Source organism: Vanessa atalanta, chromosome 1 (assembly GCF_905147765.1).
Source record: "Vanessa atalanta chromosome 1, ilVanAtal1.2, whole genome shotgun sequence".
NCBI classification, from domain to species: Eukaryota; Metazoa; Arthropoda; class Insecta; order Lepidoptera; family Nymphalidae; genus Vanessa; species Vanessa atalanta.
In genome coordinates, this window is record NC_061871.1 from 13,701,916 (window position 1) to 13,718,198 (window position 16,283).

General features: G+C 31.3%; 1 protein-coding gene across 9 annotated transcripts in view; it reads left to right on the plus strand.

Annotated features, from left to right (window-relative positions):
* The window catches only part of LOC125064771 (rho GTPase-activating protein conundrum), an 82,609-nt gene that overhangs the window by 61,480 nt on the left and 4,846 nt on the right, over window positions 1-16,283 (plus strand). For 8 of the 9 annotated variants that reach the window (XM_047672002.1, XM_047671984.1, XM_047671993.1 and 5 more), the window contains one exon: window positions 7,128-7,366. In XM_047672002.1, the coding sequence (XP_047527958.1) occupies window positions 7,128-7,366 (239 nt within the window). Of the gene's footprint in view, window positions 1-1,344; window positions 1,823-7,127; window positions 7,367-16,283 lie in introns of those variants that run through there. The other variant, XM_047672051.1, reaches the window with a different exon arrangement.

Sequence of the window (16,283 nt, forward strand, 5' to 3'; positions counted from 1 at the left end):
CGACGTAGTTTAATGAGCTGTGCGAAATAAAATTAACTCGTCTAGACACTAGACGCATGTTGACACTTTTCGTATTCATCTTCCGACTACTTTTACGATTCAATCTATAAAATCATACAATCCATCTATCCTAAATAGCTTAAAATATTCGTGCTCTATTTCGGAATTAAGAAGGGTTCAGGATTACGTATGATATTTCATCAGGCCGCGTATCAAGGTAAAACAAGGATCACAACATCAAAATAACCATAAAATTGATGCTACTCCGCGGCGTAGATTAATTATAGCTGTCAATACAAAAAAGCCAAATAAATAGAGTATGTAAGAAGAATATAAAATAAATAATAAACAGAAATAGCAGAGTAAAACAAAACAGAAAACAACGTAGAACAGGCTCGAAATTCTTTAGAGATACAATAGTAATAAAAATAAAAAACGCTGACAGATATTTGGTAGATATTTTGGTTACACTGTAAATAACAAAAGCGGCAACGACGGGAGGTAAACTTATATTAAAGTCCACACTGTTTCCGGAAACAACCTTGCCCTTCTAATACATAATTAATGGCCTCATTAGTTTAGCTAGCTTATCGCGCTGAACCGTAAAGCTATTGGATCTGTTCCTGTTCTCTTACTAGTCGTATTCAATGGCCGTCCCATCGGATTACAGGTGGGAATAGTCGAATAAATAGTGCATCTGTGTATTACGCATTCATCAGTAGTACGATTACAAAACGAAAAAGTTATTAATGGTATTTATTTGCTTATTAGAAGAGATGTTTGTTTCACTACATTTTTCATTCGTTCATTTAGTAAAATAATACTGTTTAGTATTTTTCTTTGGACACATGTTATGAACACCGACATAAACGACAACGCGAAAATAATAAATATATTAAAATGAGACTAGGCTTATTGATTATACTCTAAGGTACGATGACAAACAGTTATTTATGGGACATAATATAAAGGTACTTAGGATAGCAAATTATTTTCTTAATTACCTTTAGCTAATTTACAGTTCATGCTAATGCTAAATAAATTTACAAAAATTAATTTACCGCTCTCTAACCAGTTATATGAACGATGATTTCCTAGAACTATGGATATTTCCTATATTTATAAGCTCCTCGCTGAAAGTTTTAAGTTTAAATTTTTTATTAGTTAATAAACAGATAACGGAACGTAATTTTGATGTTCATTGATGGAATTTTATGAATGGGACGTTCAACTCATCTGAAATATTCTTTTACATTTTGAAATATAAGAGTAAATTTCGATCGAGTCTATAAATATAAGACCATAATAAACTCAAACGCGAACTTTGTATGCCCACGCGCAGTCTCACGCGCGCTGCGACGCGCGATACGCGAAGAGGCGTCATACAATACCGAGTGTCATTTTTCATTAACAAGGGATATGTGCGTCCTTTTCTAGTCTACTGGCATATGGGAGACAGCGTTATAACTACGCGACCGTCTTTCATCTACGAAAAATCGTGTCGTGGATTTGTTTGTCGCCGTACAAAAAACGTACTCCACGAACGCGAATATTTTCGTAAGAACACACGTTTACAATTGACTCAGTACACCCACTGATGTGTTTTCATTTGAAACCTTACACAGGAGCCCACTCATATTTGCGTGGCTTTTTCAAACAATTGAATCAGAACGTTCGTTTGTAACGGGTTGTCGTTAATACGCTTCAAATAAAATTAACAATTGATGAAGAAATAACCTGAATTATTACAATTGACAACCACCCACTGTGTTAATGTGTGTTATGGGAGCACTATGCCGATTTCACGCCAAATACGTTATCGGTGAGTGATCATAGAGCGACTTTTTGTTACGTTGGTATCAACAATAAATCAGATCAATTTAAAATATTTGAACTTTATTAACGGAAGGCAATCGAGCGATTTGTCCACCGGACGGTTAGTTAATATGGTGTCCCGGTGATTTCAGATAAAAGTTATTGGGTTTTTCTGTAATGCATTTCTAAATAACAACCCGGAGATAGGGATTTTCTGAATCGTGCCTGGGAGGCACATAAATACATTAGTCCTGTGCATGACATCCGCCGTTATGTCAGACTAGCAGAGTAGGGCAATAGAGAGCGAAACTGTAAAACGCATACATACTTCGCAACCATTATTTCACCTGCGCAGTTGGCTAGTCACCGATCAGAAGCTGCTGCGTCCGAAGTTGGTCATGTTGGTCTACCCGATTACCTCAAATTTGCCTTTAATTAAAAACAATAAGACAAAGACAAATTGCAACTTGGAGATAGAAAATCCACGATAGAAAATCCCCTTGCTAATAAGTACCCGTTAAAGACGTTTCAATACATTACACATTAAATGTGTTGGTGTTACACATCGAAACGTCTCCCTAGTCTGCGAATTTCTATTTGACCTTATGATTTAAATCGTGATTATGATATTATAATAATATGATTTCGTATTTCGTTTCTAAATCATAAAGAAAATGTGAAGATCATTATTGGTAATTATTTATAAGACTCTAATTATTGCAATTAAAATAAGTCTGCGTGTTCTCCTTTTAAAGAAATGTAAGGCCATTTTGAAACATATTTACTCACGATGTTGCCATATTATAAAGATAAACTTAATTATCATATGATTTCGTAACAATAAAGTGTTATTGTTCTGCTTAACTTGATTGCGAACAAGATTCTCTTCGCGTTGAGTTTTTATTTAAAAATATAACAAAAACTTTATATTTTATAACATACAAAATGTGCAGCTAAGATTTTTTATTTAATGTCCGTTGCTGCTGATTTTTTTAATTTATCCTATTCCACATAATAATTATATCTAAAGTAGCGATATCATTCTTTTTTAATAAGTATTTCAATTTATTTTTTCAAATTAACACTTTCTAAAAATAGAGTATCTTTGATTTGATTTGAATAAATACATTTTGATATGGCTACTAAAACGTAAAATGATTTATCAAAAAAATGAGATCCCTGCGTCCAAAATCATAAGTATATAAAATATTCGATTTTGTTTTTTTTAATTTCGACTTTTTCCTGCAACGTCGTTTCGTCTAAATTGTTACTTAATATTTATACTTAACCAACTGTCTTTGTCTAAATCAAGTCGAAACAAATATATACTTTAACTTTTATGTGTTAATCTCTGCACAATTTCTCCAACTGCATCGCGCGCACTAGTGGTTTTATTCGGATGTTTCGTAGTCTAAAAATAGTTGAGTTTCGACCAAACAAATAACATCCTATGCCGACCAAAATAAACCCGCCCGCCTCCGTTAACAACGCCCTTATGCCAACACACATAGATATTATAATAACAGATAAAAAATAGAAAAAAGAACAGATTATTAATCACGGGAAAGGAAAGTAAGTGTAAGCTGACAGATTTAGTGGATGTAAGTAACATTAATTTTAGTCAACATTTAATCTGTCTCATAAATAATTATGCACAATTATAATATCCTCTTGAAATATAATACAAAAACGGTCCACGTGTTTGTATAGATGAAAAAAGTTCGACAGTTAAATTATTGGCTTAAATTATTAAATAATAAACGTTAGGTTCATCGAATGTAAGACGTTTTTATCGACTAGACAAATATCATTATACATTTATATCGAATCTGATCAAAGTTCAAACCGTTTCTACAGATAATATAAAATAAAGCTAAGAGTACACGACAACAGTTTGTAAAATAAAATCTCTTAGTTGCTAATGCTAATGATGTTGGTTAACGGAAACAAAGGAAATGGACATTTAAGTATTTAACTTGTTGATATTGTACACATTGCCTGTTAAATACGAGTTAGTGAATCCTCAGTTCAGTTATGGGAAACATCTTGTTTAAAATCAGTCCACGTCCAGTCTTATACATATCAAACGAATGTAAACAAAGACATCCGTCTTTTTAAACCGAGACAGTTCCTTTGAAGGAGGAAAACGAAGAACTTATGCAGGCATACATAAAGGCAAAACGAAGCAGTATTTGGTAAGCGTTAAGCGCTGACTCAGGAGCTATTTATGAGTGCATGGTACAAATCCTTATTAGGGATGCCTTAATTGTATTGTTTCTGCTAAAATGTTATCTTATTTATATTATCTGTAAATGAATTATGATGATGAGAGAGATTAGAGATGTCTGCTAAAACAACTCTAATTCACTAGCTATTAAAGTTCAGTTTTATTTGAATATTTTATAAACTAGCGTTAATATTTGTTTTATTTCCTGATTTCTATATATGTTTAGATTTTACTTTTAATGAACACAGATACAAAATTTGCATTAGCTAATCGACCGTATACGGAAAGTCCACTGCACTTTAAATAAGTTGTTCAGATATGATTCATATTTCTTAAGATATATATGTATATTAACATTTTCCTGTGTTATAAATTAAAATAATGCAATTAAAAATATATGTATAATAATTGATAATTACAAATTTGTTTGATAATCTTTCTTAAAGCCTGATATATTTCTATGTATTGAAAATTATCTCTTGGATTCGTTTATTATAAAAATATAAAACCTAATAAATATTTAAGTAATTCCGAATATTGTTACTGGTAGTCTAAATCTTTTCATTATAATTAACCAGCGAGTAAAATTAATCGAGTGTAGGTGTATCAGAAACATGGATCGTAAAAGGAGGTTCCATTAAATGGATACCGTTATTTGTGATCTTATGATTTCATCTGCAGTATTTACTTATTGTTCCGTTATATAGGCAATTATAGGTAAGTAGGATAATGATGAAAGTATGTACAATATATTCCTTTCTAATACAAGTTTTTTTTTTTTTTTGTAAATCTTTTGTTCGATATTTATGACAGTAATTCGTGTTAGATGCTATAGCGGTAATCCCCGTGTATTTGTATATAATTAAACATGTAGTGTAAACAATTGTTCCATTATCTAGGAGGGTTACAAATTAACTGCATTCGAATTATATAATTACACTTAATAATATTTACTGATGAAAATATAAACAAAGACTATTATCGGTTCTTTCTTTTGATCTATAGGTCGTTGAACTGTTAGACTTGTGTAATAACAATTTAAATCTACCTTTGTATTCATTGGCCCCCAACCCATATATCTAGAATCGCGCAGTATGTAAGCTGTATGCGAAAATAATTTGACAGACTACGTGTTTGATTGATAGAGGCGTGTAACAAAAAATCCTTATTTAATTTTTCTGACACCCACGAATTAGGATTGGCTGACTGTAATCTGCCAGAGGTCAGAATCATTCGACCTAGAAAAATAAAAATGTATCGACAGCTAATTTAATTTGTCTGAAACCTGTACGTCCCTGTTTTAGACTTAGGTTCCTATAAATAATGCGTATCGAATCTTTTAACGGTATTAAAAACTAAATTAATAAACATTTTGTAATTAAGGAATGACTCAGACTTATGATATGCATATTATTTTTAAATTTAAAATCAAACGAAGTAATAACTAAGGATGTTATGTCGGTAACTTCGATATTAAGTTCTTTAACCTTCGGTCTTGGGGTTTTTGCTTGCGGTCCGTATTTAACTTTTTCTGCAACTAACAAAAAATACAAAGTACATTACATGACATGACACGTCAATTTTTTTACGTATTTTTTTTATTATGTTATTGTTATTTTATTTTTAAATTACTTCTAATAAGTTAGAAGAAGTTAATTTGGGGTAGGGCTTTGTGTAAGCGTGCCTGTGTATCTCTAAACACCTTTGGTTAGTTATTATTGTTGTGTACTGGGTTTGGAAGCTGAGTGAGCCAGTGTAATAAAAAAGAAGCTTTAGTCATCCTTACTTATAATACAGGATTCACTTTTAATTGGAATAGTAAAAAGTTATTCCTTAAAATTTAAAGTATCGCTTTATGTTTAGTAATGTTCGCGTAATGTTCGCGTAATGTTCGCGTATTGGTGTAAATAATTTATCTTTGTGTGTTGTTCTTATTGACTAGAGAGTCTAGACATTGCATCGATCCGTCATCGGGTGATGGACAATGGCGTTAAAATCGGAAATTCAATGGAACGGTAAATAATTAATTATGGTATTGCAGCGGAACAATATACTTGAAAGCCTGCGTTAAAAAAGATAAATCTTGTTATAATTATCATGACAGTAATCTGTATTAGCGCAAGTTGATTGTCAAGCATGAAATTGGGATTTCTTTTTTCTATTTTACTTATAATATTAGTGCGTTTTCAGCGCGATATTATTCTAAGTCAGAAAACATAAACGTTGCTTCTTCAATTGGAATGAGGTATATATTAAAAACCAAAGAGTGTTGTTATGTATGCTACTTAATAACCGTGCAAATTAAGAAGTCTTGATTGAAGTTTTATTATTCAAGTAGCAGGAGTTGTAACTCCTGACGTCACGGCTATATACCTAGAGGTTATTTACGCAAAAAAACAACACTTAACAAAACACGTGATTTATATTGACACAATGCTTAAATATATTAAAAAAAAAACGCGGAAGACAGCTGACATTTGAATGAAACATTGAGAAGTTGTTAAAGAAACAATACACCTACATTAAGTAAATATAAAAATTACTTTATTTTATCTAGTAATTCATAATATATCCTTACAAACCTGTGTCCATTTTAATAAAAATAAAATGTTTTTATATTAGTTTTTGTAATCAAAAGTGAGAAAATATATAAGTGTATGCTGCATACATTACTTCCTTACTTATTATAATAAGAATATAATAGTGCTGAATGTACTAGTGCTTAATATTAGATTGTTAACATACTCTATTAAACCAAAGAACTACTTCATACATGTCGGTTCAAATAAGCTTTTAGAATTTGCAATCTAGAGTATATTAAGAACGACTGACAAGTAATTCAGTAGCTACAGTCATATTTAATAAATTAGCGTTATTAATCTAATTAATTTACTACCAACTCCTCCCTTTTTATAATGTACTAATTCTACACTGTAGTCAGTCCCATCTTATTATTTCAATTTAACACCACAATTAAATTCATTAATAGACAAAATTTAAGATACGATTAAAAGGTGCTGTAGCATCAAGTAGCTTGGTTGTTATTAATTTCAAGTCAGTAATTTATATTTTTTGTTGTTCACAGAAGGCGAATTGGAAACGGAATGGCTCCAAGCCGCTGGTCTCGGCTCGTTGGCAGCACCGTTCCAGGCGGGCCTCGAGGTCACCGAGGCTCAGCTGGGAGAGGCCGTGCGGCCTTTGCCTCGGGAGCAGGCCGCTGCCGTGCGCAGGAGAGTGAGGCGACTCAACAGGACCGTCAGGAGGCGGCGTGCAGCTTCACGCGCCAAAAAACCTGACATTAGAGATGTCTTTAGGGACTTAGAGGTTAGTTAATAAAAATAATATTCAAATACCCATAAAATTGAAAGAAAAAATTGTTTCCTATAAATATTAGACTCAGAAAGGGGATCAAGCTTTCAAGTGTTATCATTTCTTGTCTTAAAATAAAAGTGTGTAGGCGTCATTGAAGATAAAATTATCATATTAAATGCTCAACTTTATTTCCAATGTCTCAGCTAAGTACAATATTTACAATAAGTTAACATACATCGTACAATAGTACATCGGCATTCTAACTTCGGTATCGACTTTCGAATAGGTTTTCACTTTCCAATTTAAAAAAAATAAAGTATGCTATTATATACTATTATTAAGTTTGACGAAAAATCATCAAACACGTGTTTGGTAATGTTGTGTGAAAACGAATTATATAATGTTTTGTGAAATTTGATAAATTGCAATATAATGTTAAAGTCAGGTAGTTTTAATGAGTTAATAAAGTTTCACTAAGCCTTTAATGAGCTTCAGATGTTGATAAGGACGCAATAAAGCAGTCTATTATATAACGCGAGTCATTAATGGTATATTACAAAATATTATTCACACAGGTTATAATTCGTAGAAGTACAAGTTGAGAATTCCGTCAGCTTAAAATTACGGTGGAATAGAACCGGTATTCTATGTTTTTTTTATGTAAGTGTCAAGTTTTAGTCGTATTACAAAATTTGGTTTTAATATGAAATGGGGTGATCCGTGTCTTTTTGATTGCAACACTATCGTCTGTCAAAACTGTTGATTGTTATGTCACTAGAGTTTACAGTTGCGCATCCTCTGTATTTGTTAAATAATGTCAATGATTTTTTTTATATTATATATTAATGTGTATGTATTAAATATTTTCTTCGCGTTCCTTACATACTCTGTGTAGATGTCTTTTTATCGTCGTAAGTAAACCAAGTTGAGATTCCCTTTGGGAATCCCAATGCAAATACGTAGAATGAAGTACAAATGTGTAGTACTAATTTATTTTTAATAAATATTTAAATTTACAATAACATTTATATTTTCAGAATTAATTTTAGAATGCATTCATTGTGAATGTTGAGTGTTATTCGATCTGTCATTCTCTTTAATCAAACTGTTCGTTCGTTTTAAACAGCTGCGCTTAAAATAACAATTATTTGATATATTATAAACCTTACAGCTTTGAATTAAGGTATATTTTCAATTAATCCGGATCATTTTAATACGGTAGGCGATATGAATGAAATCAGATGTATAAGTCTTAAAACTTGTTTGATTCGTCTATGTCAAGTTTATGAACGATTTTAATTCCGCACGCACCGTTAGCCTCGAATCTGGATAAACTAGTTTTGTTGTTAAAACGAGCCGTTTCTAAACGTCGGTACGTTTGTATTCCGAAATGTATTGCCTTAAGAAGTGTTATAAGGAATGAATTGATAGTTTTGTTTTCTAAAAGATTTTTGAAAGTTAACATTTTGTCTATTGTTTTGTACACTGGGCTTAAATTTTTGTTTAATTATAAAATGTCGGTACACGTTCGTGTCATGTATTAGGGTTGATATATTTATACTCTGCGTATATTTATACACATACACATATATATTAAGTATTACTACAATACATATTTTTTAAGTAATAAGAAAAGGATGATGATCTCACAAAGGTCGCTCACAGTGATCAAATTTCTTATGATTTTATGAAGCTATTAGTCCATAACATATTGAATTAAAATTAGTATACCGTCTGCTTCTTGTATTATACGATTATTTTCCGTCTATATTTTTTAAACAATGTAAACGATTCAAGAAGCAATTTTTACGTTATTTTACCGAATACCATAGATTATTCAAGGTCTCGACCAATGACTTCACGTCAATTAAATGTTAAAGTGGTTTATTTGTCATTGGAATACGTACATTGTCTTAAATATGGTTGCCTTAAATTATACTTTAGCACTTGACATTTGCGAAATAATCTGTACCGTCGCGGCACAAATAAAAGCTATGATAAAAATAATAATAATAATGACTCAATATTCTTACTGTTTCATTATCAATTTTTCGTAATTTTATGTCCTATATGTAATTTTTTGTAGTAAATGAAAAATTATTCATCATATAAATTAACACAAAACATGCAAAATACATGTTTCATTTGCATAGACCGTCTAGATTCTCTCGTATAGACAGAAAAACAGAAATCAGAAAAACATTTATCGCCCATGAGTCCGTAATCTTAATAGTATCAAATTATTTCCTGATACGCCCTCGGTGAGTTTAGTATTAGTGTAAGTATTCAACTTATCTATTCCAGATAAGATTTTGGAATTAATTTTTTTTCTACCTACATAATCATGTAGAGATTTAGATAATGCTTATGAGTTGTCGATGTCGTTTAAATTTTGTGAATTTCTAAATTCACAAGACGCTTCGTGCGGTTTCCTTATATAATACACGATTCGGTTAGCTTACTATAAATTCCTATAGAAACTAAAAAAAAATAAAGCCGAGGCGAAGGTATGAAAAATATAAGTAGATTCAAGATAACAAACAAACATTTTTTTATGACAAGATAAATGAGATAAGTTAGAGAAATTGACTCACACTTTCTTTTAAATTCATGGCCCCCAAAATCAGTGACGTCAGTTTGTGACAAGCTTTCGACCGCCTTAATCAATTTTTGTGCATAATTAGCCACATCTAATTCGAACGTAGAATTGGATTCGATACGATACTGGCACAACTTAATCGAGCAGTTTTGTTCTTACGAGTGTGTAAACTAAATATGCATAAAATAATGTAAGTACAACCACACACACGTGCACATCCATGGCGTACAGATGTTTCTATACAAAATTAATACAACCTATCTTCCGATATAAATGCACAACTATGCTAAAAATAATTAGTATTCGTTTAGTAAAATATGTCTTAGTTAAATATTTACAATAATCAAAAGAAATAAACATCTGCTAACTTTTTTATCCGTTCCTCGCTCATAATACATTCGGAAAGAAAAAAAAAAAATCGGTAAAGGTCGAACTTAGAACCCTTTTTTGAAATCGTCTAATGATTATTGCAATGTGTGTTGGGTTCAATATATTTTTTAATTAATTTATGGAACCTCTTTTTAATTAAGCCAAAAAAATATATATTAAAAAAAAAACTGAATTTGGTATTGCGTCATTTAGGTTACTAGCTAAAAATGCAGAAAGAATGAAGTTGTAAAAAAAACATAATACGGTTCGAAAATGTCGACTGGGTAAATATTCTTAGTCTATTTGCCGGTTTAATAGTATATTGATACAATAGTGGGTTAATGGATGGAAAATCGGTACAAGTGATGAGTCGACATTATGTACCAAGATATTAAACGCGTCCGAGACTTTTTGTCACAACCTTCTAACGTTTAGTACGATAGTTTCTTGTCATGGTAGCTATTTACTGAAAGCTTATCTGAAACATTGTTGTTTAAAATAACTGAATATTTGATCTTGAACAAAGGTTCTGGATAAGGATAATTAGTTCGTGTATATCCGATGTTGCAGTGAAATATTGTAGATATATTACTTTGAAATTAATTTCTTTAGAAAGTAAAAAAAGGTAAGTGTAGATAACAACTTTTTATTTTCATTGAAATAATTGACTACTGACTAATAAAAAAAAAAATTTTTAATTCTTAACTCACTCACTTCATTTGAAGATTAGGTCCTACTCTAACTTAGCTTCCTTGACAAGCTCCATAAAATGTCGCGAAATGCATTAATTATAATACAATTAAATTTACGTTAAGGAATCGAAAAATGATCACTTGTATTTATGAAAATTGCACAAATATGGAAATTATTTTGTTTTCTATGAAACAGTTAATCTCTGTACTGTTTATAGTGAATTAATGACAGATAATTAAGATTGTTTTAAAAATGGTAGAGCTCGGGCAAGTCATTAGGGCTACGTGATAACTGGACGTCGTTAGATAAATATGCAATTAAAGCTTAACTTCAAAATTTAGTTCGAAAATAACGCTCACGGAATGAACGTCTTTTGTACGTTACTAAAAAACTATTTTAGAATGTTGTTTTTTTAAAAGCGATTTTAATTGGAAGAATAAACGATTTCAGTGCCATTTACGAAAATGTGTTTATTAGCTTTAAAAAGAATCGAATGGCTTTTCGTTTTTTTGAAAATAGAACTTTATCTCGGTAATTTTAGAAAATTCAAGTTGTTATTATGATAATACGTTAATATGGAACTAATATTGTACGAATATAAATAAAACGGATACACGCCTGTGTAAATTGCCTCGCGTCCGGCAAATTTCAAAACTGTATTGGGTGTTTAATGCATACTGGTTTCAGTATGTGCTGAGTGCGGTTGTTGTGACGTTATGTTACATGGAATATTTTATTGTTGTAACGTGGTCTTATAAAGTACCCAATGATGATCTGCGAGACGGTTCGTCACAAGGTATGCGAGAAGATGGTGAATTGCAAAGGGCTGGCTTTGATGCGCTCCTACCTCGATGTTTTGGTAAATATGTGATTATGTTACCAACTGCTTTGCCAAAAACTATTTCTGAATGCATGATTTTAGAAACAACCAACCTAAGGTCTTAAAAGATGTAATTTACACCAATAAATTCATGCCTATAGGTACGTGAGATTATTTATAAGAAACAAATATCGCCAAGAAATGCTTTTTGTATATTTTCTTATTTTACCTATCGCCAAAAATGTAGATAATGCCTTCAGCCTTGCATTGAGACTGATTTTTGGTCGAGCTACATTATTTTTACATTAGCTTTAAATTAATAAAAAAATTAAATGTCTGTTATTGGAGATATATTGGAGCCAATATAACTCCACATTAGACGATTCGAAAGCGTTTTCAAGGGCTAGAAAACGTATCGCCATGACTATCGGCTCAAGATCACTCAACACAGTATACACAATCGATCATTACCCATACTCTTAAGTAATACCTTTAATAACTTTGTGCTAATTATTACGCTCTTGAATCAATTAGAATTATATGAAAAAGGCCGTATGATGCCAAGCTTAATAGATTTCGCCTTTCGGTATTCGCGTAATCAATTGAATTATTATGAATCTGCATGTTCAATGAACTGTGTGTGTAACAAATATAACATTTAAATTATCCTTTGAATAGTCTTTATTATTAGTCTAACTGAAATGCAAAACATCCATGGCATAAAGTAATTGTTTCGCCGACAAAATACAAACTTAATTTTCTCAATGTTCATAATTTTAAAATTAGACACGTCACACTAAAACTTCCTTTGATCTGTATTAAGTCCAAGATGATCTGAAAATAGAGCCAAGCATTCGAGTGTATAGCGTGTTCTCAGCCGCGATCATGTCAATTTCACCGGATTTAAAATGCTGCTTATGGTACTGAGAAATATCAACCATGTCCAAGACCGTTGACGCGCTGGTTACCATAGGAGATGTTCACAAGGAATAGATAGTACCTGAGCTAGAAAGGCCTGCGAACAGCCAACCACAGATAAGCTAATATAACAACAACTATATTTTGTATAATAAAGTTATAATAAACTAAACTTAGTCAATCTCTATTAAGTTACATTTAAGTGTTACACGCACGTCACATACGTCATTGTAGATAAGCTATCGTTCTAATCGTGATAGTCTTCTTCGAGATTAGGCAATTATAGAATCTGATTATCGTCACGAAAATATTACATCGCGCTGTAAAGATTTTACCTTGATAAACGTCTTATATTAAAAAAGTCATATACGTTGATTGAACGTCCACTAGATATGTAATTGTTGGACCCCGTTATTTAATTCTTAGCTTTGTTTAATTGTGCCCATACTGTTCAAAATTGGCAAAAAAAAAACAACATTTAATTTAATTTCTTTATTAGTTAAGTTATGTATATATATTCTTTATTTTTGCTATACATTCAAATATATGCTAAACTTCTAGATTGTGCTGAACTATGTTGCTGCATATTGCTATGTCTATTGCTACGCTGTTTTGTAAATTAATATCACGGACGTAAAGAAAACGGCGATTATATTCCGATTTGAAAGGTTCGTCGTTGATAATTTTCGTTCAAAATGATGATATCGTGTAGAAACTATCTTAATATGTTTATTATCCGTTTGCTTGAACCATTAAGCATTAACATACGATGTGCGTCGAGCGCGATGAGAGCCGCATATTGATGCGTCGACCCCGATTCTCTGTTTAATAGACAGCTTCCCTTTGCCGATTATAGCTTGAAATTATTTAACAGCTATTAAGCGTTCGTTTTAAATTTAACTCATAACTCGGTTTATTTATTTTTTTAGAACTTTATCGAAACGTTTCATGTGAAAGTGTTTGAAACTTTCTAAATAGTTGAATAAAAATATTTTGAAAAATTCTTATCTTGGAATGAGTTATATTTTAAGGTTGAATTTAAAGGCAATCTCATTCCTGACGTTTGTAGTTACATCCAATTTGTTTATCAATATTATGAGGCATTTATTTATAAATGAGTAAATTAAATATTTTAAGAAATATATATTTTTTATAAACATTTTAATTTGTATAAAAAGACAAATGTTTATGCTACCACAGTCTGTTAGATTAGTTTCGCGCATCAAAATATGTATTACGATTTGTGCTAATTACGTTTTTAAAATTCATTTAACAAACGACTTTATATCAGAAAACAGTATAATGTTCAAATATTTTTTGTTTCCTCATAATATAAAAAAGAGTAACTATTGAATATATCGAGAGTTCTTCTAGGGATAATCTGCTTTGGAATGACATTCTTTTACCCTCTTTCAATGATACTTCGTGATCAGCCGCGGTTTCACATTCGTCCCGGGTCGTCGTTATTAAGGATAGTGACATTTCTATTAATATCTACGTAAACTTTAATTTATATACATTGTAGGCTGAAATTATAAAAACCAAAATTTAAAATAGTTCCTGTACTAATAATAAGCGCGTGGAATGGTGGCACGTATGCTGAAAGCATTTATTCCTTGAATCATAATTCCGATGATAGGAAAATTAGTTACTTTCGTCCAGACAGGGCGAAATATTAACGAATCATCCTATCATCAGTTGTAGCAATATGAGGGGGTGTCATATCTTTTTGAAATTGATTGATTTGTTGGGGTGGGTATTTGATTGAATATTTTTATCGTCTGTTCGTTTTATTGTCCACGCCGACTATAACACCAAAAATGACGTTTATGTCAACATTTTATATAACCGTTATATGCAACAGTATTTTACAAATATGTAGAGATTAAACTGCATAGCACTCTACTTCCTAGCTCTAATCCTGGGTTGAATGACATCGTCTTCGGAGAAGTGAGCGTTTAAATCAAATCATGTATGTATGTTCGGGGAAGAGCAGTGACGGGCTGCAATAGAATAATAATTTTATTGCGTTCCTCAAGGGGCATAATTTTGATACAACTATAATATGACGTCTTTGCTTATATACTTGTCAATGAAGATCAACGAAATGTAATTAAGATATGTTATTTATTCAATATCTGCTTTACACTCTGCAACTCCGACGATTTAACCCAATGTTGGAAACTTGGAGTTCGGTAAACATGCGTGATGATATTCTCTTCAACATAGATAAACAACACACTGCTTATCAAAATCAATCACAGCAGTTGGGATGATAGCCTCTTGCCAAAATACACTTATTCCTAAAAAATACTTTTATTAAAGAATTCAATTGTAGATAAAGAGATAATAACTCATTCAATGAAATGCTTTTTCTGAAAATGTTATGAGTTATTTGTAAATGTGGCGGGTTCCGTATTCAAAGTCTTTGAAAGTACGTCCTGTGACGAGATAAGCTAGAAGCAGCCTGTTATCATGATATGTTATGAAGAGGGATCAATGTCATATTATGTTCAATTAAATGGAGAGTTTTGACATTCATGAAGAGATAATTCAAGATGCAGACCAAGAATTATCTGGATGTACTGTGTTTGCAAAATGGGTCACTGAAGATATGCATATGACTAGATATGTAGATATTAATAAAAAAGTAGCAAGCTGTACATATCTCATCTAAGCTAAGCTAAGGCCAACTTTCTTTCTTTCTTCTTTCTTTTCTTGAGAAGATTTGAGGTTATACGTACGTGGCAAGTTCTCATTCGAAACATGATTGGAAATACATATTGAGAACCTTTGTTTTTTATGTGTTCTAATAACTGTAAACAAATCAAGGCTAGATATGAAACTGTTGGAAGAACTGATAGGGGACAAAGCACTTAGTTACTTTTTTCATCAAACGTATACTATATAAAAAATTGATGTAATTATTATTTCATATACTGCTTAAATAATCTTGTACAGAATATTTATGTAACTTTAATATATTTTGACCATCAAAACTTAATTGTATTTATTGATAAATTTAAATAAATATCTAATAAAAACATTCGTTATTTATATGATAAAGGTTGAAGTTTTAAAGGTCATTGTTTCGAACTTAGGCAGTTAATCAGAATTGTTATGAGTAGTCGATCGAGGAACACATTTCAACGTAAGTTAGTTAATACCGACTTTCATTTGTTATATAACGTCATGACACGGTGACAAAAAGAAAAACGTAATAGTCGAAAAAATAATTTCACTTCCCATTAAACGAAACAATCGCAAATCCCTTCGTCTATTTGTTCGTCATTGATTACGACATATATATAAATGTATCTCTCGCTAGTCTTCTCACGCTACTTTCTATTAAACAAAAACCGTGTGTAGTTAAGAAACAATTAAGTTGTATTTTTTTTATTTCTGTAACGTCTTAAGTGTTTCGTTCCGGTGTTTGTTTGTTTTTTTTTTGGTTAGTATAGAAAAGTGCTGACTTTAAATGGTTTATGTTTTTTTTTGTTGAAAATAAAAGCAATAATATTACATAGCCT